Raw genomic sequence first — 25,972 nt, forward strand, 5'->3', positions numbered from 1 at the left:
AGCAAAACACACTGGGGAAAGTAGTGGGAAAGCTTTCCCTTCTACCATCTGTCAGAGTGAGAGAACAGTGCTAGCACCGGAACCAAGAGCTAATTGCTGCATATCCCAAGTAATTTGTATGATGCCATGCGACATGTACTGGACAAGCAACATCTTCTAGTAAATGCCAACATTATATAAAGAAGAAAAGCTTCTCTGTCCATTCCTAACACCCAAATGTACAGCATTACTCTCCTTGCACTTGTGTAGCCACCATTCAGTGGTAAGAAGCAGCAAATGAGAGTGCTCACAAAAGGGAAGGGTGTGCGGCGCACGCATACCCAGCCATCCATTCCTTCTGGCCTCAGCTAGCCATGTTATGGTGAGAACTGTTTGGTTTCTTTTTCCCAAACATTTATAAACTTCTACTGAAAAGAAAAATCAACAGTTTGAACATTCATGCATGGGGGAGTCAACATAAGGCAGGAGCAGAACGGTGGGTTTATTTTCTTTAAGTACAGGTTTATGCAAAATGGGTAACAGCTGGGGAGATGGCATCACCTCTGTGATCCAGCTGATCCTGGAGCCGTGCAAATTCAGCAAGTTCATTCAGTTCTTGAAACTGCCTGTCTGTTTTATGGCTCACCAGAGACCTGTAGAAGTGGACTGCAAAGACAATGAAAATCAGTCCAAAGGGAACCATGATAGAAGTCGATGCAATGGCTGCTGCCTGTCCTGATGTGATGCTAGAATTGCTGTTCTGAGCTGGGTCAAGGGGGTTCTTCTTCAGGGGAAGAAACTTCACCCAACACAGCAACACCACCTCTGCAAGAAAGAGCAAAGTCCCAATGACAGTAGAAAATGCCCAGGCAAGCTCAATGTGCCGATGCATACGCTCATGAGGAGATTCCTTTACAGAGTTGAGATTATGCACGTTGCTAACGGCCTCTATATTTGGAAGGATGCAGGTACTTATCATGAGTGCAAAAAGGTGAACTGCAACAAGGACTGTAGTACAGGCACTGAAGGCTATCAAGAGACCTCGCGGGTAGTCGTGTTCTGCATCGAGCTGAACTTCTACCATGGCCACCTGAAAGGAAAGGGGAAAAAAGGAGATATAATTAGCTCTGTTACATACTGCTCGACTACCGATTCTGATTTTAAATGATTTTAATTGCAGGATAATTAAGCATGACATTCTAATTCTGACCATGCTGAGACAATACAAATACTTATTTGATTCCTGATCCAAACAAAGTAATCGGCTGCACCGCACTTCAGTCTTAGGTGGCAGCTATCACACAAGGCCACCCCTTCTTATTTACTGCTCAGCTTGAAGCCAACCATCAGCACGCACAAAAGCTACAAACAGCACAGCCACCGAGCTACCCCCAGTCATCCCATGGAAAAGCTGGATTTTAAGAGTCCAAGTATGCTGATCACAAGGTGAAAGAGTTCTTCTTTCCCATACTACTCAAGTGGCAGCTTTTGATCTCTTACTATAGAGATTACAGGTATTGCTGAGTGTTAAGAAATGTTTTGTGTCTCATACATATGTAGAATGAATGCCGTACAAAGTCATTTGAAGTAGGTATCAGTAACATGACTGCCTGTGAAGGCTGCAGACTGCCTTCAAACCCTGCTACTCCTTTCATCTCCTGTGTGTGTGTTCTGAAGAGCCCTTCATTAGGAAGATCACCTTCCCACCAACCAACCAATTCAAGAAGGAATTATTCAATTCAGCATGCTAAGATCTCAGATCCAGAAAGCACAGCAGTTACTCCTGTTTGAAAGAATAATAATGTGGTGTTTACAGCACAAATCCTCCTGTTCGAGGAATAAAGCCTCATGAGAAAACCCAGCCAGCACCAACCTCTGGAAGCTGCACCTATAGCCACATCACTGGGAAAGCATCTCTCCCGTGTCTCATCAGCACAGGTTAAGCCCATTGCTGCACCACACAGATGGCCTGACTGGTGCTCGGACCACAGCACGCATCTCAGACACCTTAATTTCCATCAAAAACTCTCATGGCAAAATGTTCATAGACAGATGCACAAACAGTGAGTATTCAAATCTCACTACAAAACTGCACCAAGCCTGGGATCCCACCTCCACACACACAGAGCCAGCACGTGCTGGGCACCCCAACTCTGAACTGCCTGCACCAAACTTTAAGCCAACCAAAGGCTCTTACACACGTTTCAACAGGCACTCAAGGCCATTTGCCAATATTTTAATTCCTTGATTGAAACCTCTTATCATTATAAGCCCAACCGACCAGCCAAGCTAGTGAGCAGCATCCAAGTGCTAAAGAAACTCCACCAGAAGTTACAGTAATACATACAAATAACCACTTCTCAGCTGGGAAAAACTTCACAGTTGAGAGGATAAACATATGGTCGTCAGGTCTCTCTTCAGCAGGGATTGCTCTGTAAGCTCTCATGCACTCGTGGGATGCTGGGCTTCCTGTGCTGTGTTTTTCACAGAACAACCAGGCTGAGCTGAAGGAAATCTCAAGTAATTACACGTAATCTAGAAGCACCCAGTAACGATTTGGCTTTACTTAAACACAACCAAAAGAGCACCTTACACAAAACCAGAGTAATTCAAGCAGCATTCACATATTCAGATAGCTGTGTGCAGAGCATCATAGGGACATCTGATCTCCAAAAAGCAGAGGTCCAGACCAGGCATCTCCTAAGGAAAAAGGCTGTATTTTATCACTGCTGGACATCTCTGTGTGAGTCCCTACAACCACGACACCATGACAGAACAGGTGAAAGCTGAGTTTGAGAGACACAGGCAAGGCTTTGGTGTCTGTGGCTGACAGATGCATTAAGGCAGAGTGGCTTTGCACAGGACGCCTGCTGCACTGGCAGGCCCCACATCGCTTTTCAGAGTGCTTTCTGAAGCACACTCAGATTTGCTCATAAGCAGGAAGGGCGTAACTTCCTTCAGCTCAAACCATACTGTGCAACTAGCAACTGCGATTGCAAGCATATCATCTCTGTTAGAATAATCACAGGCAGCAACAACACCAGCTGAAAGGCAGCGCAGTAATCTGGCTGCCAGGCAGGCACCACCGCACACTGCCCAGTATTCCCAGTTTGAGAACGGGCAAACAAAGCAGAAGCCATCTGCCCACTTGAAAAACTACAGCAGCTGGAAAAATATTTCTCCTGACAGTGAAGAGATCACAGCTTCATAGATTCAGCCCTCCGAGGGGCCAGTGGAAAAGCTGCACACTTTGAACATTCAGGGTAGATTGAGACACACGTCCCGTGCTGCTCACCAACACTGACAGCTCTTTGCAGACTACAGGCTCTCCAGAAAGGAGAACGGGTGTTTTTTCTTAAACTTTCCTTGTTGAGCAAATGCAATGTGCCTAAGAAACAAAGACATCAGAGTTTTTCATGTGTTCACAGACCGGAAAGGAAAAAAACGATGCTGAAGCAATTAGTTGGACAGAGACACCCTTAAGCAAAAGGGAAACACACTCCATTGCAGCTGTGACACCAGTGTTAGAAACACCCTGAAAGGAGAAGGGAAGGCAAGAAAGCACTTCTGTTTGGCATTCATTCAGCATCAATGGATACTTCAGAAATCCCTTCAAATGGAGGCTGTAGGATGCAGAATGCCCAAAGGATTTCAAAGCCTACTGAAGTTGATAGAAAGCCTCCACAGGGGGCACAGCAAAGCTGCCTTGTGCTTGTGCCTGGCAGAGTAACTCCTGCTTGACCTGTAAGTGAGAAATCAGTTCATGTTTTCTGTCTCCACAAACAACGAGGGAAGTTGCTTTGGGAACCTTTCTCTGGAAACTAGCAGAAAAACTGCCAACACTTCTCAGTTGCAAGCTTCCATTCTAAAGAAAGTAAACAGCACAGGCCAGGCACCTAAAACAAAAACCTCCATTTTTCATCATGAGGTCCTGCATCTGCTTTCAAACAGTGATGCAAAACACGAGAAGTTCCTGCCTCCTCTGCTCCTTCTGCAACTTCAAAATAGATGAGAACTGCTCCTGTAAGGTCATGCTTGCAATTCCAGCGCCCTGGTGAGCATGTTTGCTAGGATCCAATCCCACACAGAGCACAGTCTGAAATGTAGATGCTGATGTTCCACGCAGGACTTTTTTCTCTGTGACCTCTACTAGTTTTCTATGCTGACTCGAAACATGCAACTCTCAGGGCACCGATGTCTCCATGGTATCCAGTACAACCTGCTTTAGCATCTTTACCTTCACCACTGTTAAAGTTTCTTTGAACACTTGCCACCTGACTTGTACTGCACAGCTGGCAGGGCCACTGCAAGCACCTTGCCTTGCTGCATAACCATGGTGTAACGTGGGCTAGGAGACACCTCAGAGGTCATCTGCTCTAATCCCCAGCTCAGAGACGAGCTAACTTTAACTTCAGGTCATCCTACAGATATGATCGACAGATTTACTGCAGCCCTTAACAAAGCTGTAAGTCTGAAACAGCTTCCTAACAGAACTAAAGGACACTCGTGAGTTCAGGATCTCAGGACTGGAGTTTGCATAAAACTACGGAAGGGCAGCACTCAGGCTTTCAAGAGATGACTGGGTTTGGGCACGTCATGTTAAAGCTTTCAACAATCCTGGATTCCAATTATGGGAGCCTGAATAATACCATACTGCAGGAAATCAAACAGCTTATTCTCTAGAAGAAGCTGCTGAAATTTCAGTTCTATTTGCAGTTCAGTGTCCTGAAACAAGCTCATTTCACTTGCTTGTGTGCGGTATTTCTGGGTCTCATTACACTTCAAAAAGAAAAGAAAAATGCTGAGCACTCCTGAAGTTTCTGTCCATAGAAGAGAGCTGACACGGTGACTGATAAACACCAATGCTGCTGTGTAACAAGAAGCAAGCCGTGCTACACTGCTAAAGCAATTCTCATCAGCAACAACGCTGTTTTCTATAGAGAACTGGTCGCTGCAAATGAAACTCGTATGGCTTCATAAACACAGGATAAGTTACTGCCCTGGCTTGCTGGTTACTCATTTTACCACAGGGGAGGACAGAAATTAAAGCCTTGCTTCAAATTTCAGCACTAATTCCCAGTTTTATAAGCTATGAGACAAGTTTCAGATCCTGTTTAACAATCAGGTTCCCTCAAATTAGAAGTATTCTAGGAAAATGAGACACGAGAGGCAACGATTAGAAGGAAAACAAAAGGGAGAAGTGAACTGAGAGCCACCCGTGCAGCAGGTCACACTGACACTTGAGACTCTGCACTGGAAAGAAGATAACCACTTTGTTGTTATGGGCAATAGCAACAGCAGCAAACAGCTTCTGAGAGCTCTCCCACTTAATCATAGGCTTAATCACAGGCTACATCCTTGCAAGGCTGCCCTCACCTCCTGTCCTTGGCTGCCAGCCCTCGGTAAGAAACTGATGAAGAGAAAAAGGCAATTTTTATACAGAGCAGTATGTGAAGAATGTTTTGTAAGAAAGCTTTGTGGTTGAATATTGTCTGGGCCCATCCACAACGGAGGCAAATCTGACCTGGAGAAACATAACAGAGCTACAAGTTTCACACTGGCAGACCAGAGGCTCTGACCACAAAGTTATTTCAGTAACAGATCACGGTTTATCTACCTGTGGGGCCTCAGGGGAAGCTGGGAATGAGACGGGCAAGGTGGGATTGAAGACTGTTGTGCTACTGCAGCTGCCCTCAGCTCCTGAGCTGCCTCCTTGCCTGACAGCGCTGCACACTCCCAGAGGCACAAAGGCAGGCTCTGCAGCTCTCACACCATTCATTACAAGTTATAAACAACTCATACAAAGACAGTGTATGAGCCAGAAATAGCCACAGGAAATGAAAAAACACAAGCCAAACGATGCTACTGCTTTTTCTTTTTTAAACACTAAAGGTAAGCATCACTTACGTACTAGACTAGAATTGTGACTCTGGGGCTTGTTATGTGTTTAGAATGGAGAATGTTAATATTTGCTAAAGACACCACTGGAACAGGAATGCATGATTTAGCTTGGTTAATAAACATGAAAATCCAATACCCACATAATCAGAGTAAATGCTCCTTGAGAAGGCAGTGATTCGACATGGCACTACTTACAATAAATCGTGTTTTTAAGTACGAGGTCACATTAGAATGCACAGCGGGAAGAAACAACAGCTTCATATCACCTTTACACTCTCCAAATGACAGCAGCCATAGGCAGCTGCTGCTAGAGAGCAGGGAGAGCCCTAAGTGCTCCTTGCTGCCTGCCTCGCTCATCTATAACCTCCAGACAGGGATGCTCAAAGGAGCAACAAAACACTGCTTTCACAACAGTGAGCAAAGAGGACAGAGCAGATCCTTCCAACTGCAGTCAAAACCTCCAACTGCAATAGTGATATAAAAGGTGGTGGCAGGAGCTGCAAAACCTGGCTGTAAGGCTTTACTGGAGACTACAAAATGCAGCTGCTGTATTATTCTTCCAGAAGTGTGGTAAACTACAGCTAGAACAGCTTCTAACGAGGGATCGCTGTGGACAAGGACTGCGCTGCCTCCAGTACCTGCCCAGCACTGGCAGCAGCAGGGCTGGATCCTACTTCTCAACATTTCCATAGTAATAGCTGATATTGAAGCAACGTGTCAGTGCAGCACAACTCCTAGAAAAGAAGCTGCCTTCTGTATCAGCTCTTTCAAAGGCAACAGCAAGCAGTTCTTTGACAATACCCGGAATTTCAAGCTTGTATGTCACTATTTGCCAGAGTCTGCGCAGTTTGAATCATTAGAGGCATTTACAAGTGCACTCTCTGGTAAGTAACATCTCCAAATTCTAAATATAATTAAGTCAACCACCAAGTCTGTGTAATTTAGATCTCTAATTTAGGTTTGGTTTTTTTCATAGAGCTGTTAATTAGGGGCAGATGGGGGGGAGGGAATCTGACTTCTCCACTTTGATAGTTGTTGGGATTTAACAGCTTCCCCGTGATTTTTGGATCCCCTCTGCAAAGTACTTCCAGCAGAGATGGTCAGCATCGAGGCACCACGTAGGACTGGACAACAGCACCCATGGAAACCCGCAAAGGAAACACTGAGGAGCATCACTAACATCAGTAACATCACTCTCCGGCCACCAGAGCCCGCATTACTTCCTCAAAGTGAACACCAAGCGTAACATCCTGGTGTGTAGGCTCAGAACCAACACTAATTGTAAAGCAGGCTTTTATTAAACAGTCCTCTGTGGAAATGTAACGCTTGTGAGCTTGAAACCTGGCTGAGCATTTCATGCTTTGCACGTTGTTGCTCTCTGCAATTGCAACTCTGGCATGGATCATTTAACTGGGGCATGCTTCGCTAATCTTGAGGGAAAAACCTCTGCAAAATGGCTGCAGTTAGATGCAAGATTAGTTCAACAATGAAGAACCAGTTTAGTGGGAATACACTTAGCTGGTACTAAAGGATGCAAACACTGTTTAATAGAAGATCATGGATCAACGGAGCAGGCAGGAACAAAGCACACTGCACCGCCGGCAATTCCCAGCAATGTGCTGGGAAGTCCTGGATGTGTCTTTCAGGCTCTTTCTTCCTTGCGTTGATAAGGAAAAGGGAGGAACAATGACTCTTAATTGCTGCAATAAGTTTTAGATCCAGGACCAGGTTGCACCACAGCAGCCCATTGTTCAGACACCAGGTGCTGAGGAATCCACCGAACTCTGGGAACAATGTGGAGGCGTGACAGCACAAAGCAGGCCCTGCTGGTGGTGCAGAAAGCAATCCTGGAGCACGTCAGCAAAGTCATTTTAAATAAATCCCAAAACATTCCAACATTAAATCAGCTCTTCTGGAACCCGATGAGGAAGTCCCAGCAGCTGACTGTAACATACCAATGCGGTTACAAGCTGATTTCCAGCATGACTCGAATCAACGAAAACAAAACGACAACTTTTTTTTGAAGGGATAACTTCCAGAAAAATAAATGCGACCAACGTTCACATGTAACGCTGTGGGCAGTGAGGGGCTCTGCTAAGCTTGAAGCCTGTGCTTCCCTGTGAGCACAGCATGAGAGCTGGGGCTGTGCGGGCTGGGGAAAGCTGAGAGCAGCCTGTCAGTGTCTAACAGGGTTATAAGAAAGAAGGGACGGAGTCCTTAGTGGCGTTTGTTGTGAAAGAACAAGGAGAAATGGTTTCAAACTAAAAGAGGGGAGATTTAGATCGGATAAGGAAGAAGTTTTTACACCGGGGGCAGTGAAGCACTGCTCAGGGTGCACAGAGAGGTGGAGGTGCCCCATCCCTGCAGACAGCCACGGTCAGGGGACGGGGCTGTGAGCACTGATGGAGCTGTGTGTGTCCCTGAGCACTGCAGGCAGTGGGCACAGATGGCTTTGGGGTCTCTTGCAACTAAAACGATTCTACGGAATTCTGCGAACGCCACCACCTGCAGCAGCCCCCGCTCACCGCCCCCCGGCCGGCACAGCGCCCTGTCACTCAGTGCCCGCGGGCTGTTTTTAGCCTCCAGAGGAGGGCAGTGACATTTATTTGACCGTCAGAGCGACGGAGCTTCGCCGCCGCGCTCTGAAACAGCATCCTCTGCTCCAACAGCGGCGCGGAGCGGAGCGGCTCCCGCTGCAGACGGCGCCCCGGGGTGGGCGAGGGCCGCTTCTGACCGCGCGGAGCTTCCACCTCAAGGAACGAGGAGCGACCGACGGACACTGGAACCAAAGCGACCAAAAAAAGGAAAAAAAAAAAAAAAAAAAAAAGCAGCACGAAGCGCGCACGACCCCTCAGAACGATACAGCCCCAGGAGTTTCTCACTAGCTCAGTTCACATTGATCTCTAAACGCCCCAGTGAAACCCGGTAGGATTTTCCTCCTTTATTTACCTTCAAATCAATCAATCAATCATCGTACCCCGCTCTCCCCGTGCCGTGAGGGAACACGGCGGCGCCACACGGCCGCGAGGCGGGAGCTGACCCGCGCTCAGAGCTAAATCCCGTCCGCCACAGCCGCCACAGCCGCCCCGGCCCCGCGCGGCCCCACACGGCGCTCCCTCAGCGCGGCGGGAAAGGCTGCAACGCCGAAAAGGGAAGCGCCGCTCCGCCCGCCCGCCCGCAGCCAGCGGCCCTCACCCGGCGGGCGCTCACCATGGCGAAGCCGGAGAGCAGCGCGGAGGTACGGCTGGAAGCCTTCAGCTTGGCGCGGCTCAGGTAGAGCTTCCGCCAGGACAGCGCCTGCATCGAGTGCTCGTTCAGGCTCATGGGCTCCGGGCGGCGGAGAAGCGGAGCTGGCGGCACGCGGCGGAGGCAGCGGCTCCTTCCGGCGGCAGAGCGAGGGCACGAGCTGCGCGGCTAACACCCCATGGCGCCCGGCGCTGTGCCGGTGCTGGGGCCGCGCCTGCCGCCCGCCGCTCCGAGTCTGCGCGCCGCCGCCCGCCCCGCCTCGCCCCGCTCTGCCCCCTGAGGCGGTGCCGTTTCCCGCCTCCCGCGCTGAGGTGAAGCGCTGCCGCGGGCCGACGGCGCTGAGCGGAGCGCGGTGCGCGTCTGAGTCCGTCAGGCGCGTTGTGCTGACAGGGATCTGTGTTTGCTGAGGTAACTTTTCGCACCTTTGTGGGGAACTGCCCCCGCACTCGCTCTCAGGACAGAGAAAAGGGACGGGGCAGCCGCCACCCGCGCCTCTCGCTGCCTTCCCTCAGAGCGCTGCTGCTGAGCCCCCCCTCAGCCCAGCTCCCCGGAGATCTCCGCTTCACTTCAGAGCTAACCCCCACCCCAGGCCCTCAGTGTTAGATCGGCGTTTGTGCAAACTTTATCAGCGAGCGGCTGATAACAGCCGGCCGTTAGCAGAACATCACCACAGAGCCGTGACAATGCTTGTAAATTCTGCAATCGCCAACGCCTATTTCCCTGTGTTTTACAGAGGGAAAAGCGAGGCACAGAGCAGGCAGTAAGGGGGTGGCACAGCTCCAAGGGCCACTGTTGAAAAGGTGAGGCTTAAATCCACTGCTAAAGAGTTCCAGTAAGGAGATGGATGATTCTCACCATAGAAAGACCGAGCAAGGACCCTGCCTGCAGGTATGCACAAGCTGAATTTTCTGTGGCACTGAAGTGTTCCACCTCAAAGTAATAACTGCGACACACCTAGAGTATGTTTGCTTTGGTCCTCTTAACACCTTTCACCTATTTGCAAGATTGTTCTCTCTATATATACGCATATATATATAGGTGATGACAGAACGTGTGCACATAGATCACAGTGCTTTTCTCTCCATTTACACCACCCAACAGCAGCTGACACAGCCACAGGGAAAAATCCGGACAATTTGAAGCCTGTAGGTAGTGACTGAAACGACCTGGTCATAGATTCAATCTCATTCTTCTCTCAGGACATAACCAGAGTCTTTCTAGCATCAAAAATATCTGCTGGTTAAACGTTTGTCTGCAGGACCATTGAGAGACCTCTGAGGAAAGCAGTTTGACTCAGAGTTTCCATAAGAAAAGCATCCCCGGATGCTGTCTGCTACTTCTTTCTCTTCCAAGGGTGACAGTAACACTCCATTGGAGGTGTGTGAAAGGCAGCATACAACAGTATTATAAAGTATTACTCCGTTTTACGTGCTTTAAATCCTAAAATGAACAACAACAACAAAAATCAACACCTCTTCCATTTACAACTGAAACAGCGTATCCATTTTCTTCCTTTATGTCCCATTTTACACCTCCATTCTGAGATACAAACTACACGGGATAATTCTTTTATTTCCAACCCTAATTACTCACCACGACACACACCTCTGTTCTCTATAGAGTTAGCTGAAACGATGAGTCACTCGGGCTTAATTAACTTAGAAATGCTTCAGGGAGTTCTGAAATCCTGCGGGAGTTCAAAGCCGGGCTTTGTTGATACCTCTGGTGAGTGCAATAGCAGAAGGCCGCCAAAAGGGTGTAGTGCTGCTCTCTTCCTTCAGCTCACCTCATTCGCCCGTCCATCCTGGAAACTACACCCCTGTCTCTACAGAGCAAGAGAACAGACTTAACAAAAATATAGAGGGTTTTTTCATATTGGGTTAATTTTGTGTTGAAACAGGTCGCTGAAGCGAGTAAGCTTTCCTGTGGGTACACAAACACTAGCTTTAACGTGGGATATATAAGCATGAGAAAGGGACTTGGGTCCTTCAGCAGCAGGCTGCTATTGCCCCTAAGTACAGGTAATCTTTGCCCGTTCTCTGGATCTTTTTTGCATGAAAGCAGTCAGAGGGAGCAGCAGAAGTCCCGAGTTTCTTCTCAGAGAGTCCTCAGAAATCCATATGTTGTCATACAGATACTCATGACATTTTTCTGCTAAAATTGAATCTGGATATATTTTCTGTAGGAGAACTGGTAAGAATAGGTGCTCAGAGCACCATCTGACACTATTTATATGTTTATATGGTATGTTTTTATATGTTTATATATATATTTATATGGTATGGAACCCCTGGTAAGAAACCACAACGTGGCCCTGGGGGGAACTGAGCCCCCAGCCCAGCTGCCAGCAGTTAACCTGCATCCTGCAGCACATGGCCTTGATACTGCTCTAAATGGCTTCATCCTATCCACTGCAGCTGTAGATGTGATCCTATACATCCTACCACCCTCTTTTTTTCCTCGGTTCTTTTAAGTTTGTGACTTTGTGTTTTGGTATTAATACACACAATTATTGCAGTAGTATTTCAAAGGGAAAATGAATTGTAGCTTCACTGGGATCGTGTCTGTCTTAAAACAAGGTTACAAACATGTTTTCTATGTTAGGAGGTTTATAGATTAATACTGATATTTCTGAAGCATACTTCCATATTTCAGTCATGTGCTCGAGTGTTTCCAGGTGTGTGTGATTAGCTCAGCCCTTGGTGGGTTTGCTTGGTGCACTGAGAGGCTCAGATAGTCCATGTCCCCCAAAAAAGGATTGAGAAAAATGGCTTGATTTTCTTTTATGTCTACGTTCTGTTTTTGCTGGTGGACTTCTGTACACTGGATGGATGATGTGTTTTTTTTGTCTGATGAGCCTCCAGTAACATCCATTTATATCAAACAAGTCTTCTGCCCTCAATCCTACAGATGTACACATGCACTTAATTTTAAGATTGAGTAATCTTGGCTGAAAGGTCAGCGTATCCATACATCTTTTCAGGATTATGGATTAATAATGCACTCCTTATAGCAGACATCTGCAACCCACACTTCAATATATAACCCATACAACCCTTCTGTATGATAATAAAGTTCAATCATCTGCAAGCAGGGCGATGTTAGAGAAAGATTACATGATTTCTCAAGATTCTGCAAACAGTTGTTGGCAGATGCAGAAAGAGGAGCTCGCTGCCTTAAACCCACCGTTAGAGCCCTTTTCAGGATACGAGTCCTGCCTTTATCCGTGTGCCCTGGGTTGTTACTATGTGGGCCTTTCCAAAGAGATGAGCGACAAGGCCTGCAAAGATGAATTTTTGTGTCTTTTGTCATAATATTGACTACATTGATACAGTGCTTAGAATGGGATCGATGAGGTACACGAGGGGAAACTAGATGCTGTGTGCAGGACTTCTTCAGCCCCCAGCCGAGGAACTCCTTTTCCCCAGCGCAGGGTTTCAAGCCCCACTCGCTGCCCTCCCCTCGGCTCTGTGCACTGCCACCCGGCCGCGGTTCCCTGAGACCTGGCACAGCGTATCGCCGCCCCTCCCCTTCCCTCCCCCCAAAAAGAAGTGCTGGTGCAAACTTGCCCAACTCTAGCGAGACTTTTAGCAGCTGCCTTTTGTGTTCCCTCCTCCCTGTTCGGGCCAAACATGCAGGACAGGAACCGTTGACAATTAAGTGATGAAACTCTCCGAAAAAATGAAGGTGGAGAAGGACTCTGGAAGAAGATTGGTGTGTAGCTGCCTTCGGTCTCTTTCCTATTTGTGCCTTTTAATTGATTTTGCTTAATTGTTCTCCCAGGGAGCGGGACCGGCTGCAGAGTGCCGTAGTTCGCCACAGAGCAGCGCAGACACCGCGGGGGGGAAATTAGCCGAGGGGGACGGGAGAGGGTACAGAATTATGTCTCCCCGTGGCAGCGGTTCGGGCCGGTGCGTGTTGCGCCCCCCCCCTACCACCTCCAGGCGTTGCTGCGGGGCGGGGGCAGCCGCACCGACCCCCCATTAACCCTTTCCTCCCCCAACTTCGGGCTCCGGTAGAAGCGCGCAGACTCCGGCCGCGATAAGGGGTTGGGGGGGATCCATCGCGGCGTTACATAATGCGCCCAGCTTTTAAATTGCGGCTTCCGGCGTGGCTATGGAAACCCCGGGATTATGTAAATACCGAAACCTTAACACTGTGCTCGAGGGTAAACGATACCCTCTACGCCCACCTCCCCCTTCCCTCGGAGTGGTCCCGTGTTCACGTGCGGCAAAATAACAACAACCGGCGTTTGGGGCTACGCTTGTTCTCGCCCCTGTTTGGCTTTTCTCGCATCTCAACACCTGTTAGAGCTGTCAGGAGATGGAAAAGGTGCAGTACACGGCTGGGGCTCGCGCTGGGGGAGACTTGGCGAATTTCGTGCCCGTACCACTGATCGCATTACCCTCCCTGCCGACCCCACTTTTCCGCCCCGTGTGCTTTGTGTCTTGCAGCGGCCCATTGGCAGGAGGAGGTACGATGAGCACGAGGACCTCTCGGACGTGGAGGAAATCGTCAGCATCAGGAGTTTCAATCTGGAGGAGAAATTAAAGAGCAAAACGTACCGCGGGGATTTCGTGCACTCTATGGACGGGAAAGGTACGGCCGCGGCCGCCTCCACGTGTCCGGGCATCGGGGAGCCGCCCCCTGGGCCGGGTGCTTTGGCTGCGGGTGCACCCACGAACCGCTCGCAGGGCCGGGGCTTCCCCACTCGCTCAGTTCTTTGTGTTCCCAGCTCCTGTTGAGTTACTAGAAGGGCTCGGTGCGCCCGGTGTCGGAGACCCGCGTGGGCAGAGTCGCAGCCCCGATGCTGGGGCTGTCACCGAGTTGCTCCCCTGAGGATTGTGTCTGAACATCCTTGCCCAGGGAAGGGTTTTGCTGCAGTCCTCCCGAAACGGCTCTAACTGCGGGGCTGCTAATTTAGTTAAGAAACTTCCCTTTTCTCACGCAGACTTCGTTTTGCACGAGCATTTAAGCTCCTTTTAGAAAAGTTAATGTGGTGGAGAAATTAAATACCTATCTTATTTAGGAAGGTGTTTGTTTAGGAGATAAGCTTAGCCCTGACCCCTTCTTCCTCCGAAATAAATGCAAACACCTACTCTTTTTTAGCTCAAAAATGTTAATGAATTTTCCAGGTGGTTGCCGTTGCCCTGCACTGACCTTCACCTGTCTGAGCAGCCCTAACATCTCTGGGTAGCATTCCCCTATCTGAGGAACCTGGAAAAAAAATGGGCATCATTTGTTAGTTTGTTGTGGTTTGTGTCTGCTTTGTTCAGTCCCACAAGGGATTTAAAAGCTTGTGGGGGGCATTCTGAAGAATGGCTCTGCCTTTCTGTTTGTTGTTTTTATTTTTTTACTATTGGTTTGTTTTTTCCTGTAAATCCAGGTACTGCATTGATTTGAGGCAGAGCAATGAAAGTGTTTAGTAACAATAAAAAAGTTAGGTTTTATGAACACGTGGGATTGGTTGAGTGATACTTACTTCTATTCCCCACGTCTTTGTCTTTATTTCTGATGATAACTCTCCTTTGACTTCTCTTTCCTGCTAGGACTGAGGGTTGGAGGTTTTCTTCACAAGCATCATAACTGCTTGTTTGCTCAGCTGTAAATCTGTCTCTGCTTCTTCAACTGTTGTTACTCTTGATATTTGTGTGCTGTGTCTTGGATGAAAGTGTTCTTCAAAATATATCTGTGGCTTATTGAACTAAGGCCAGGTCTGTTAGAAGGTGAATACTTATTAGAAATGAGGGTTTATCCAATATAGGAATTTTTAATTAGAGTATTAATTATCCACAGACTAGTGGAAGTAATGTGTCTGTAATTGTAATGTTTTTGTAAATAGCTATAATTAGACTGCTCTGATGTGACAACTCGAGGTAGGAATATTGCATCAATTCCTGTCATAATTAGAAACTGCATGTGGCAAGGAAAAGTTTGTTAAAGGAGAGGGAAATAGATAATGCATTAAATGATTTGTGTCTTTGGCAGCATCATGCTTAACTGCTAAAGATTCAAACACTACTTTCCACTTTAAAGCAGTGCATGAATGCTAGTTCCAAGAGAACTGTGGGGTTCTGCAGGCACTGCTCGCTCAAATTGCTGCCTTGTAACTTTCTAATCCCTGAATCACTGCTATTGTATCAGACCACCGCATAAAGAAATCCACAGGAAAGCCTAAATCCGTATAATCCTCAGGGTGAAGCAACAAGGTGATGCTGGTCAGTGTTAACAAACTTGCATTTAATTTTGTTTGTTGGGGTGCCATTCTGTGACCTCCACACAAAAACTATTCATTTTCACCACCTTCTTAAGTGCCAACAGCTGTACACAGTTTCTGCATATTAGTTCCTGCAGTTAGATTTCTAGTTAATTAGGGGAATGTCATCAGCTGAAAGTAATAATCCTCATGGAAACAAAACGTGTTCACAGCATCAGGGATTTGTGCTGTGCTCAAATGATGCTCAGAGGAAAACTTTAGTTGAAAAAAACAACAACAACAAACAAAACTATAGCTTGAAATGTATAATGTAAGAACTTCAGTTTGAATTACTCATTTGCCCCAAAAGGACTCTGCTGATTTGCAGTAATTTGGTTAGGATTCTCTTTTAACTGTTAATTTGTTATTTTGTTACAACCTGCATGTTTCAGCCCAGGTCTTAACTGACCTTGTGACTGGATTCTATTCTACATACAGCAACGAACAGAAAAAAGAGAGAGCGGCTGGGAGAGTGTTGTCTGCCATTTGGTTTCTGGTTTGGACTTAAATATATGCATTTTGTTTATATCTTTCTCTGAGTAATAGCAGAGTTCATTGGTGAGATGAGGAGAACAGGTTGCATTTTGAAGGAACACAATGGGAGGTGCAGATGCCATTGTAATTGATTTTGGTTTTGTTTTTTTTAATTCCTTGTTCAAACAGATTTTACTTTTGAGTACGTGCAAAGAGAAGCTCTCAGAGTTCCACTTATCTTCAGAAATAAGGATGGACTGGGAATTAAGTAAGTTACCACCAAGTCTTGATTAAGAAACACTTCTATAAAACCACCGTTATGCTTTGCTCTTATTTATGATGGCTATTCTAATGATCTCAAAAGGTATCGTAGTTAGTTGGACTGTCAGCACCCTTGAGAAAGTGATTTTTTTCTACTTAAAAACAGGATACTGGGTTCTATAAAACTTAAATGCATCTAGTGTAGTCAAAAATAAGCTGGTGAGAAATGTAGAAATAAAATTCAAATGTTCTTACTTTCAATCAGTGCTGCAAAGACAGAACAACCGCCCTTCAGTTTTTGACTTCTCAATCATTTTCTGCATTACAGGTGGAAAGTCTAATGTTGCTTGTCTTTTTCCTTGATAATTTTATCTCCTCAGAGTGCCACTTCTTTGTAAATATTTAAGATGTGGTGTTACTAGAGCCTTTCTGAGTTTGCATTTTCTTAATATCCAGCCATAAGGATTTGGTGTTTTAAGAAGCAAATTCTACAAGTCCTTTTTAATAAATGTGACAGCATCAAAGAGAGTATGTAGCAGAAATGCTAAGTCACAGCTTGAAGCAGTGATGGAGCACCTGGTTGGAAGGCAGGGCCAACCCAGGGGAGCTCAGGTTCATGCAGTGTACCTGAGTGATTGGAAGGGGTGGAACCAAGGAGAACTATTACTTCACTCAACTTCAGCTGCACATATCACAGTTTAATGCTATGAGTTATTAAAAAATTGTGTATTATACTAAGGTACCTTGGCTTTGTTAACCTAAAGAGAGGTGAGATTACAGGTCTGTTTTGCTGTGGTCCAAAAATGGCCTTGCTCAAATGCTTGTGTGTGCGTATACACAGCATGTATCAGTCATCAGGGAACACCACTGAAAGTAAGCTACCTTTTTGAGGTAATTATTATCAGGGTTGTTCAGTAAATAGTACTTCTAATACATGCGTTGGATGTGAAGGACTAACAAGACCAAGCATGGCATCACTCTTCATTTTCAATTGGCTTTTTGGAGTTCTGGAAGTTAAAATAATGAGTCTTTTGACTTCAGAACGGGATTGTAAGGAGGTAGAAGAGGAATAAATACTGATCCACAGTAGGAGTTTTGGAGTTGCTTTCCTGATTCTTTTGGATTCTTTTTCTTAGTCTTCTTAGAGTACTAATGCTTTGAGTGGTGAAGAAGAATGAGTGATGAAGGAGAATAAGTACTTAATTTTGCCATGATGAGCTTAAAATATTCTCAGCATCTAGGCTTGTCTAACCTGTGTTTCTGTTTCCTGCCAACTACTGGTATCATTGTAATACTGGAGATGGAATTCACCACCAAAGAAGAAAGAGGAGTAAAAAATACTGAAGCTTCCTTTAAGAATGCTTTTGAGCAGAAAATCCGTATCACCAACTTCCGTATCTCAATCAATTAGTATGCTGATTAAAAGTAGGAGTGAATTTACCTGATACATGAGCTTTGAATGGATCCTGCATAGAATCAGTGGGATTGTCCATTTCACCATAATGGAAATATAAACCCATTTCACAGTCACTTGGGTGAAATGGTTTTATATTTCCATTCTCTTCTGAATCGTTGACTGCTGTGGAGGATTAAAATGTTAGAATTTGTAGATCAGTCATCTCTTAGAGGATATTTCAGAGTCTATTTTTATTTTTTTTTCTTTTCTAAAATGAGCATGAGTTATTAGTTTGGAATGATATTGTAAAGGAATTTCACATAGTTGGGTGTAAATGCCGCTAGAGTGAGAGAAGGTTGGAGCCATGATGTATGTATATTTTAAACAATAGAAATGAAATGCATGAGCAGTCTTTCCTGTTTGACACTCTGTAAGATAACGTGGTGTAATTTTATTTACTGTTTCACGTCTTACACATATTACCAAGGGTGGCTGGCATGCAATATACACCTTTTGTGGATGTGCAGGTGTAGAAAGACCCTGTGCATTGTATTCCAGTGAGATCAAAATAGTACTGACACTTGCCTAACTGATTTTTAAACGTTTAGTTTCCTTATCCTGACACCTACCACTTGAAACAATGATTGTTGTAGCATGCTGCCTTACATCAGTAGAGTGACATGGGCCCAGTTTGCCTTTGGGTTTGGGTCATTTGCTAATGATGTTCAGGAAACTTCAATTCTTCTTCAGGATCTGGAGAAAGTCATGATTTTTTGACCCTTTCTAGCAATACTGTCTCCTGTCTACAGTAGGCTATATTTATCATTTATGGATCACCTAATCTACCATATATGTGTAAGGTGACTTTTGAGATGCAGTGGTCTATAATATACATGATATGAGAATTTCCACACTTCTGTTTGATGCTCAGCAGTCAGCTTGCAAGTCTGTGGCTGGCAGATGTACAAAGCGTAGCTGAACAGCCTGTTGACTGACTGGGGATACTCCAAAATGTTGAGAAATAAGATGAATGAGGAAAAATTGTTATAACTGAACTTTGGAAATTGATTTCACGTGAGTTTCTGATCATTACGAGCTGTTACTTCTATAGCTAGAAGTAGAAAGATCCACCTGTGATCCATTAGCAGAAGGTAATCTTGCTTTCATATAGTTGTCTGATCATTCTTATTACTGTACCTTGGAGAGAGAATGCTGCTTGGAAATATTTTGTTTCTCATCTGAACATGGAGCAGTAGCAAAACAGCCCTAATTGTATAGGGATGTCTGTGTCAGTTATGCTAAGTGAGGCTGAGGATGGAGTACAGCAATTTACAGTCTCAGCAGCAAGCAGAACAGACTTGATTTAAAACTGGACCTCCCAAGGTGTAACTCAGCTACAGTATGGCTTCTTGTAGTTAAAACCTGCTGCGTTCAAGCCTCAAATTCTTCTCTTGGTGTACTTTTTGTGCAACACATCCTGAGGATGCAGAGGAAAAAACAAGGATGTACCAGGTGTGCTTTCCAAACGGCTATTAATTTTATTTTTCCAGTTTGAGTAAAGTTGATTTTCAGCTGCTGCTGGGGCTCTCAGAAATAATGGTTTGTTTGCATGCATCTGCATTAGGGCTGTTCCCTAATTTGGCTGTCAAATTTATTTTGATTTCTGCAGATCATTTCTGCACCTGACATAAAGCAAAGGCAAACTTTGGCACCTGGATGTAAGCTCTTATTGCCCCCAAATAGTTCCTCCTTCCCTGCTTCTGACTTCTTAGAGCTTGGATATTAAGATGAGCTTTGATTCAGGCTGCTTCATTCTGGCAAGGGAGCGAATTCCAAAGCTGTGGGGCCCTCATCAGTAAATGCAAGGATGTGAGGGTTGGCAGCAACCTAACAAAAGATGTTGTCCAGCCTCCTCATTCCACAGGAGAAAGGTGATAAGGGCGAAGTGAGTGAACAAACAAGTTTTGGCAAATAGTTCTGAAGATGCACATGTGACACTAAGTTCATTTTTCTAACTGTACCTTTTGGGTGTTTTTTTAGTATAAGAACTCTGAAAGTTTGCATATAGGCTGTATACTTGTGATTTCTAACTGAATTGTGTCAAAAGCACCACACCAGAAGCAAGTTGTTTGTTTTCCACCCATGGCAGTGGGACAGAGCTCCTGACTGGCAGTTTCTACAGGGCTGGTTTTCCTCACAGTTCCTTCCTCAGTCTTGTGCTACATGAAGATGTGAAGTGTGAAATAATCTCATTAAGATGAAGTCAATCATCCTAAAAACCCCACTACTGTTTTTGGTTTTTTTCCATCCAGTCAATGAATTGCAGACTTTTACTCTCTCCCGACACTTAAAATTCACTCACTGTATGAATATTAAACACTTAAGATATAAGTGATCTTATAAATGTGTCAACATCAGTGAACCAATTATGAAATAATTTATCTCTCGGTTAGCTTGAACTGAATCAAACAGCTACTTCTGTACCCATCAAATAATGGCTGGGTTGTCTTCTGTCAGGCAAGGAGGCCCGGAATAGCCTTTAAAACAACAAGGCTTGTATTTGTCATTTTTGGTTCTTTATTTCTAAACTGGAAAAACTGGAGAATATGCATGGAGCACAGTGAGCTGCCTACCAGAAAGGAGCTATGATGGTCTGGGATCTCATTGAAATCACTTCCAACCCCTTTCTGTTTCTCCCACGGCAGTGTTGCTAGAGAGTGTTCAGAAAGACGCCTCTTCTGGTTTGTTATGAGCAGAGGAACTTTTGTATGCTTGTCTATGTGAGGGCACTGTGTGCCATTAGCACTTGCACTGTCCATGCCTCAGTGAGGCCTTGCTTGATCTACCTACTGTATTATGGACAAAGGCCACTATATATTCTCTTTTATTATGATAACAAAAGTGTACCTATACTTACCCTGATGGTATTTAACATTGTTTTCTTTGCTAATTATAGAATGCCTGACCCGGATTTCACCGTCAGAGATGTGAAGCTATTAGTGGGTAAGTTATTTTGAATGCATTGGATTAACTCTACACAAAGCAGAATTGCTCTGAAATACTTGTCTGGTTGTGTTTGTAGACATTTGTGATAACAGAATATAGGAAAAGGAATAAAGAAGTAATTTGTAAATTAAAAAGGGTGAGGAAAACCCTAATTGGTAGTTGGGCTGACGAGGCTCTGATCTCATGTTGGATAATTGGCTGTTTAAAGGAAATTGAACGCTTTTGCTCTTAACAGGTGTCCTATGTACACTTTTGTGATCTTGGAAAGCAGCAGTTCCATCGATTGAGTTCCTCTTCTTTTATGTGTTGTAGAGCATCTGTTGGTAAAAGGTGTGATCAGAGCCCTATCACCTTTTGCCTGTGCTCTCCTCACAGACTTTATCAGGGTCAGGTCAGTGCTTGGAAGAAAGGTTGCTAAAGGAACTGAGCACAAAGCTCTGCAAACTGCCTGTCTTTGATAAGACATAAAGCAGAAGTGGTGACTGTGGTCATCAAATGTTTACTAGCAATTCTGGCAGAAGAAAAAAAATTAAGCTACTTTCCGAGTAGGAGATTACACAGTATGCTCCTTTGAACTCTCCTTTTACTTAAGATGGATGTGTTTATACTGTCTCTGAAATAGTTACTGAAAAGTGATACTGCACTCTGCTGAGGTGTGGCTGTGGAGCCAATGGAGCGGGTTGTGTAGCTGCTGTCCTTCAGAGACCTTTAGCAGCATTCTTGTTACCTAGAGATTATTGTTGTTATTCACCTGTGTTGTGGCAAGAGTTAATCTCTTAGAGTAGTCCCTTCAGAAAGAATTTTTGAGAACTGGTTGTTTGATAATCAATAGGGATATCAAATCTGTGAAGGCTGCTGTTAAGAAAAACAAAGGAGAGAAACTTGGGCTGCATTTCTCTTAGCTGGGGTTATCAGTGAAAGAGGGGTTATCTCTGCTAACCTTCCTTCACAAACAAAACTTGGCAATGTTACTTAATTTATAATCATTTATATGCTCTGGAAATAACCTCTTTGGGTTAAAATGTTGAAGTGCTGTGGGAAGTGCTATTTGGTAGCATTGCTGTTGGCTGGTTTGCAGTTAAATCAGGATAGTGAGAGTGTATTCGTAATTCCAAGCTTACAGATTTCCTAAATGGGTATGTGTAGATACTTGATCACCTCTTTTTGTTGCGGAGATGCCAGGTGCTGGGCCCTGTTTACACTGCTCTGTGAGTTTGTTCCATAGCTGAGAAGTTGCCATTTTTTCTTTTGGAAGTGTTGGAGTTGAGGCTCAGATGCTGAGATGTTTTGGAGCAGCGTAGCATTGTATAGCAGCACTGTTTTTCCTGTCCAAAAGTCAAAGTGTGGGAGTTGCACTTCCTCAAGATTGATGTCTCCTGAAATATTGGGGGTGGAGATTCCTGTGTACATGGCCAGCAAAGCAGGAGGATGTTTATAAAACAATGGAGCACAAGTAACAATTGTAATTAACATTTAGATTAACTTTTACATTAAGGTGTGCCCTTGCTCCCAGCTGGTTCAGCAATCCACTGTGTGCTCTAGGCCATGTACTGCATGTCACATCTTTTTTCACTGGGTTTAGACAAACTCCCTTGAAGCCATTGTGTTGAACCTGTAATTTGGCACAGGACATTGTCACCTGTTGCCTTTTATTCTGTAATACAATCATGACTTCTGGCATCACAGATGAAAGTTTTGATTTTTCAAAAATCTAAAATATTTAGGGAGTTGGTGGTAAGTGAAATCTAAAGGGTAAATAAATGAAACCCACATGAGGTTCTTATGTGGCATTGTCTGTCACTGCAATTTGTGCTGTATGTAACAGTCGCATTGAGACTAAGGGCAAATCTCAGCTTTGTTCTTTACTTTGGAGTTACATACTTTGTTGCATCCTCTTTAAAGTTTTTAAGAGCTCACAGTTTTAAATAGCACCAGCATATTATACCTATCGTTCCCTTAGAGTCAGGGAAGTATGGTTGTTATGGAACACTTTAAAGAGTAGGTGTTGGATATTGTGAAAGCACATATATTCTGTACAAAGCTATTGACCTCAAATTATTCTGTAAATAATTTGCATTTACAATGTGATTGTAGTATCTCTTTGTATTTGGGCATCTGTAAGTAACAAGGAAATAATAATATTTGGTAGCTTAGCTTTTAAAATCTCACCTTAAGAACTCTGGTCTGTGGCAATAATGAGGAGGAAAAAAGTGATTTTCTTGATTTCTCATTGACCTTATTTGTGCTTCTGTGTCCATTTCTTAACATTTCAGCAAACTTCCAAAGAAATGTTGCCATTGCTTTTTAGAATTTGGTTTGTTTTCATTGTTTAAAAAAAATGCCAGTAGCAGCTGATATTTACTTTGGGAATGTTTGTGACCTGCATGCTGCTTTGCATGAATGTGCACCCATGTGTAACGTGTACAAAATGCCTTTTCATGCAAAAGGCTTTTAAGGACAAACACTTGAAACTGCACAGCTGGGATAATGGTTGTAAGTAGACTCCTTCCTTGTAGGGAAGATATCCTGCGTATTCTCTAAGGCTGGAACAATGGGTTAATTTCAGCAGTTGGAATTTGGTTGGTGAAATGGCTTTGAGCCAAGGATACAAAGGGAGAAGAGGAAAGGAATTCCTGAGCTGCCTAGGAACTTGAGATAACTCTTGAAAGAAGACAAAGTCTGTTGTAATTTAATAACAACTGGGCTTTGATTTCATTGCCTGAGGTGGTTTTGATTGCTAGTTCTGAAGGATGGGATGTCATTGTCATCTCTTCATCAGCTGGCTGACTTAAAATCTTGCAAAGAGGATCATTGGCCCTCTTAGCAATTCCATCTACACTAGTAGCTGGAGTGTTAGTTCTGCAAGCTTCTTATTTTTGCTTTTGTCATACAGTGCTGGTATACTGATATTTTCCGGGGCTCTCTTGTGACAGTTTCTTCCACCAGTGATACTGTTGAGTTGCAGCTGAAGTGTTTGTCACAGATGGGCAGGAAAGTGTTATCTTTGTAGATGTACATGCTGGAATCTCCAGTCAGACCTGTGTGGATGTTTTATGTGAATTTCACTAAAGAATAAGGGAAGTACATTTACCAGTGTTAACCTAAGAATGAAGCAGGAGAAAGGTGATCACCTTGTTAAAAGCCAAGCAGCAGTTGACCATCTTCTAGCCTTTGCTGTCTCCAGATTCAGTAACCACCTGCAATCATTTGCTTTAGTCTTTGATGTCCAGAAGCCAAAGCATTTCCTGTGCCACTGGGCTCTGTAACATGCATCACTTCATCTTACTACAGGCTGGGGCAATCTCCACCTGGATGTAGCTTTGTGGGCCATGTTTGTACATCTGCAAAGCTGAGCTTGCAATCCAGGCTAGTGGCAAGAAGGAGCAATTTCAAAGCATGCTGAGGATATTAAAAAGAGACTTGTAGTTATGGTGACTTCTGGGCTGAAGAGGATAAAGTTGTGACCACTGCAGTCGCTTGTATAGAATCAGTAGCATTGCTGTATGGCATTTACTGTGTCCAGCCAGAGCAAATAGAGGACCTATGTTGTCCATGGGGTGATCTAGCAACTGACACTGTTGTGTTTTTTTTAACCTATGTCACTAGGAGTTTATTAATAGAATTAAGTATGGAAGCAGCAAAGAACGTGTCATCAGACGTGTATTTTGCTGTTAAAGTTGGACGTTGTACATAGACTGCCTCAAAATAGTTCACAGTATAGTAGTGCACAGTAAACAATGTGGCCTCAGTTTCCCAGGTAGAAACTGGCCTAAAAAGGGAAATGATCTGCTCAGTGTGGTATTATAAATGGTTTCTAGTTTTCCTGTAAGCTGTGTATGATGTACTGAATGCTGGCATCTAGACTGAATTTACCAGTCATGGCCTCCTCTTTGCAGAGGACTGAGGTGGAGGGGTGGAACAAGTTCCCTTATTCCTTAGTGTAAGCAGGCTGATGTAAATCATTTAAATTCAGCTGGGACATAAGGTGTTATTGCCCTTCTGTGAATGTGGTGTGTGAGATACTCACGGCAGCCACAGGCTGTGTCAGGCTATCTTCCATCTAGCCGTTCCTCTGTGAGACATGTGCTGCTGTAGTCCCAGGGAGCTTCAGATGAGATAAGAGTTTGTACACTGAATATTTCACAGGGAGACATTCACCCACCCAATCCATGCTCTTGGAAATATTCAGTGGTGAAAGGAGAATGGAGAGGGATGAAGTGAGTATAAGCATGCATTGTATTATAAAGTGTGTATATATTTCTTTTGGTGTATTAGCATAGTAGTTTCCAAGTTGGCAGTGCAAATGCGTTTAGCTTTTTGTTAGCAGCTACTCCAACAAGCTGAAAACAAACCAGATTAACTGTTTCTGAGCAACTGCTTCCTAGTGATTTTATTTTATCGTTATTCATTCCTCCTACATATTTGTTCCACCTCTGAAACTGATCTGCTCTGAAAATTCTATCATGGCTGAGTTCACATCAAACTACAAACCAAGTTGAGAGGCTCATAGTGTGGTCTGCAGGCAAGTAGGGGAAATTTTGTCTTCATCTATGTAAGGTTCCCCATCCTGTGAAAGGGAATTAGTTGTGCAGAGACAAAAGAACAACAAAGCAGCCACGCACTGCAGTTCAGAGAACTTTTCATCATTCTTCTGAATGCCTTTTCTATAGAGCAACGCTTCATTTGTTTCAAGGCAGTGGTGAAATTGGAGACTGAGAGGAGTAAAGAAGGAGGCTCACTAGAAAAGCTTGTTTGTAAGGAGTAACTTCCAAAATTAACCTGCTTGTCCAAAGGAAGTGCAGAAGTCTGCCCTCAGACTTGTACAGAGGTCTTGATGAGGATGGTTCTCTGTCAGCAGGGTTTTATCCTGTGAATTGGAGCACAGTTTTTAGAGACCAAGGGCTGAGCCAGGAGCCATGAGCTGCACCTCCAGGAGGCATTGGTCTCTTCCTCCTGTTCAAGTAGTGTGGGTTTTTTCAAAACACAATGGATGAGACTCTTGTATAAGAGTCAAAGCTGATCTTACATTGTACCTCCCCTCCCATATTTGGCATCTTTGTAGTTTCATTAATAAAACAACCTGTGGGCTTGTTCTTCGGTTTCTGTGAGGACTGACACAGAGGGTACTTAGGCTCAAAGTCCTGCACAACGCACTCTGTGCTCATTAGGTGGCTGGGGGCCATGGGTGACAGCTCTGGCAGCTGAGGTGCAGGGGATTTTGAAGATGGGAGATAAAGGTGAGTTGTTGCAGGATGGAGCTGGGATGTTCTCCATGAGTGTCTGTAAAATAATTGCATGTAAGTGTTGTTTCCTTTGCAAAACCAAAGCCTGTGATTTAAGGGTGCTGAGCTATAGACTTGACTATCATTTTATTTTAAAGGGAAAATGGAAAATCAGTAAGCAGTGTAGATCAATGCCAGTGATTTGCCACAGGTGTTTTATAGCTATTCTTG

The 25,972-nt window shown here is 44.6% G+C and overlaps 2 protein-coding genes across 9 annotated transcripts in view; one reads left to right on the plus strand and one right to left on the minus strand.

The window, feature by feature from the left end:
- Positions 1-498: 498 nt before the first annotated feature.
- On the minus strand, positions 499-9,480 carry LOC140259844 (calcium release-activated calcium channel protein 1). Its single transcript, XM_072351538.1, has 2 exons — positions 9,091-9,480; positions 499-1,069 (listed from the first exon to the last, which is right to left on the minus strand). Exons 1-2 carry the CDS (start codon positions 9,202-9,204, stop codon positions 503-505), a joined length of 681 nt encoding a protein of 226 aa, XP_072207639.1. The 5' UTR covers positions 9,205-9,480; the 3' UTR covers positions 499-502.
- Positions 9,481-12,724: 3,244 nt separating this feature from the next.
- KDM2B (lysine demethylase 2B) overlaps positions 12,725-25,972 on the plus strand; it is a 94,913-nt gene continuing 81,665 nt past the window's right edge. For 2 of the 8 annotated variants that reach the window (XM_072351521.1, XM_072351523.1), the window contains exons 1-4: positions 12,728-12,840; positions 13,581-13,725; positions 16,046-16,124; positions 20,470-20,516. In XM_072351521.1, coding sequence (XP_072207622.1) covers positions 12,790-12,840; positions 13,581-13,725; positions 16,046-16,124; positions 20,470-20,516 — 322 coding nt within the window. In that variant the 5' untranslated portion in view covers positions 12,728-12,789. Of the gene's footprint in view, positions 12,841-13,257; positions 13,459-13,580; positions 13,726-14,835; positions 14,853-16,045; positions 16,125-20,469; positions 20,517-25,972 lie in introns of those variants that run through there. The other 6 variants (XM_072351526.1, XM_072351520.1, XM_072351524.1 and 3 more) reach the window with 6 other exon arrangements.

Source organism: Excalfactoria chinensis, chromosome 16, assembly GCF_039878825.1.
Source record: "Excalfactoria chinensis isolate bCotChi1 chromosome 16, bCotChi1.hap2, whole genome shotgun sequence".
In the NCBI taxonomy this organism is placed as follows: Eukaryota; Metazoa; Chordata; class Aves; order Galliformes; family Phasianidae; genus Excalfactoria; species Excalfactoria chinensis.

Bases quoted from the DNA above. Each gene is read 5' to 3' on its own strand.
- LOC140259844 (XM_072351538.1), bottom strand. From the start codon at position 9,204: ATGAGCCTGAACGAGCACTCGATGCAGGCGCTGTCCTGGCGGAAGCTC. The intron at 1,070-9,090 runs GTGAGCGCCCGC...CTTTCCTTTCAG, and splicing joins TGCTCTCCGGCTTCGCCATG to GTGGCCATGGTAGAAGTTCA.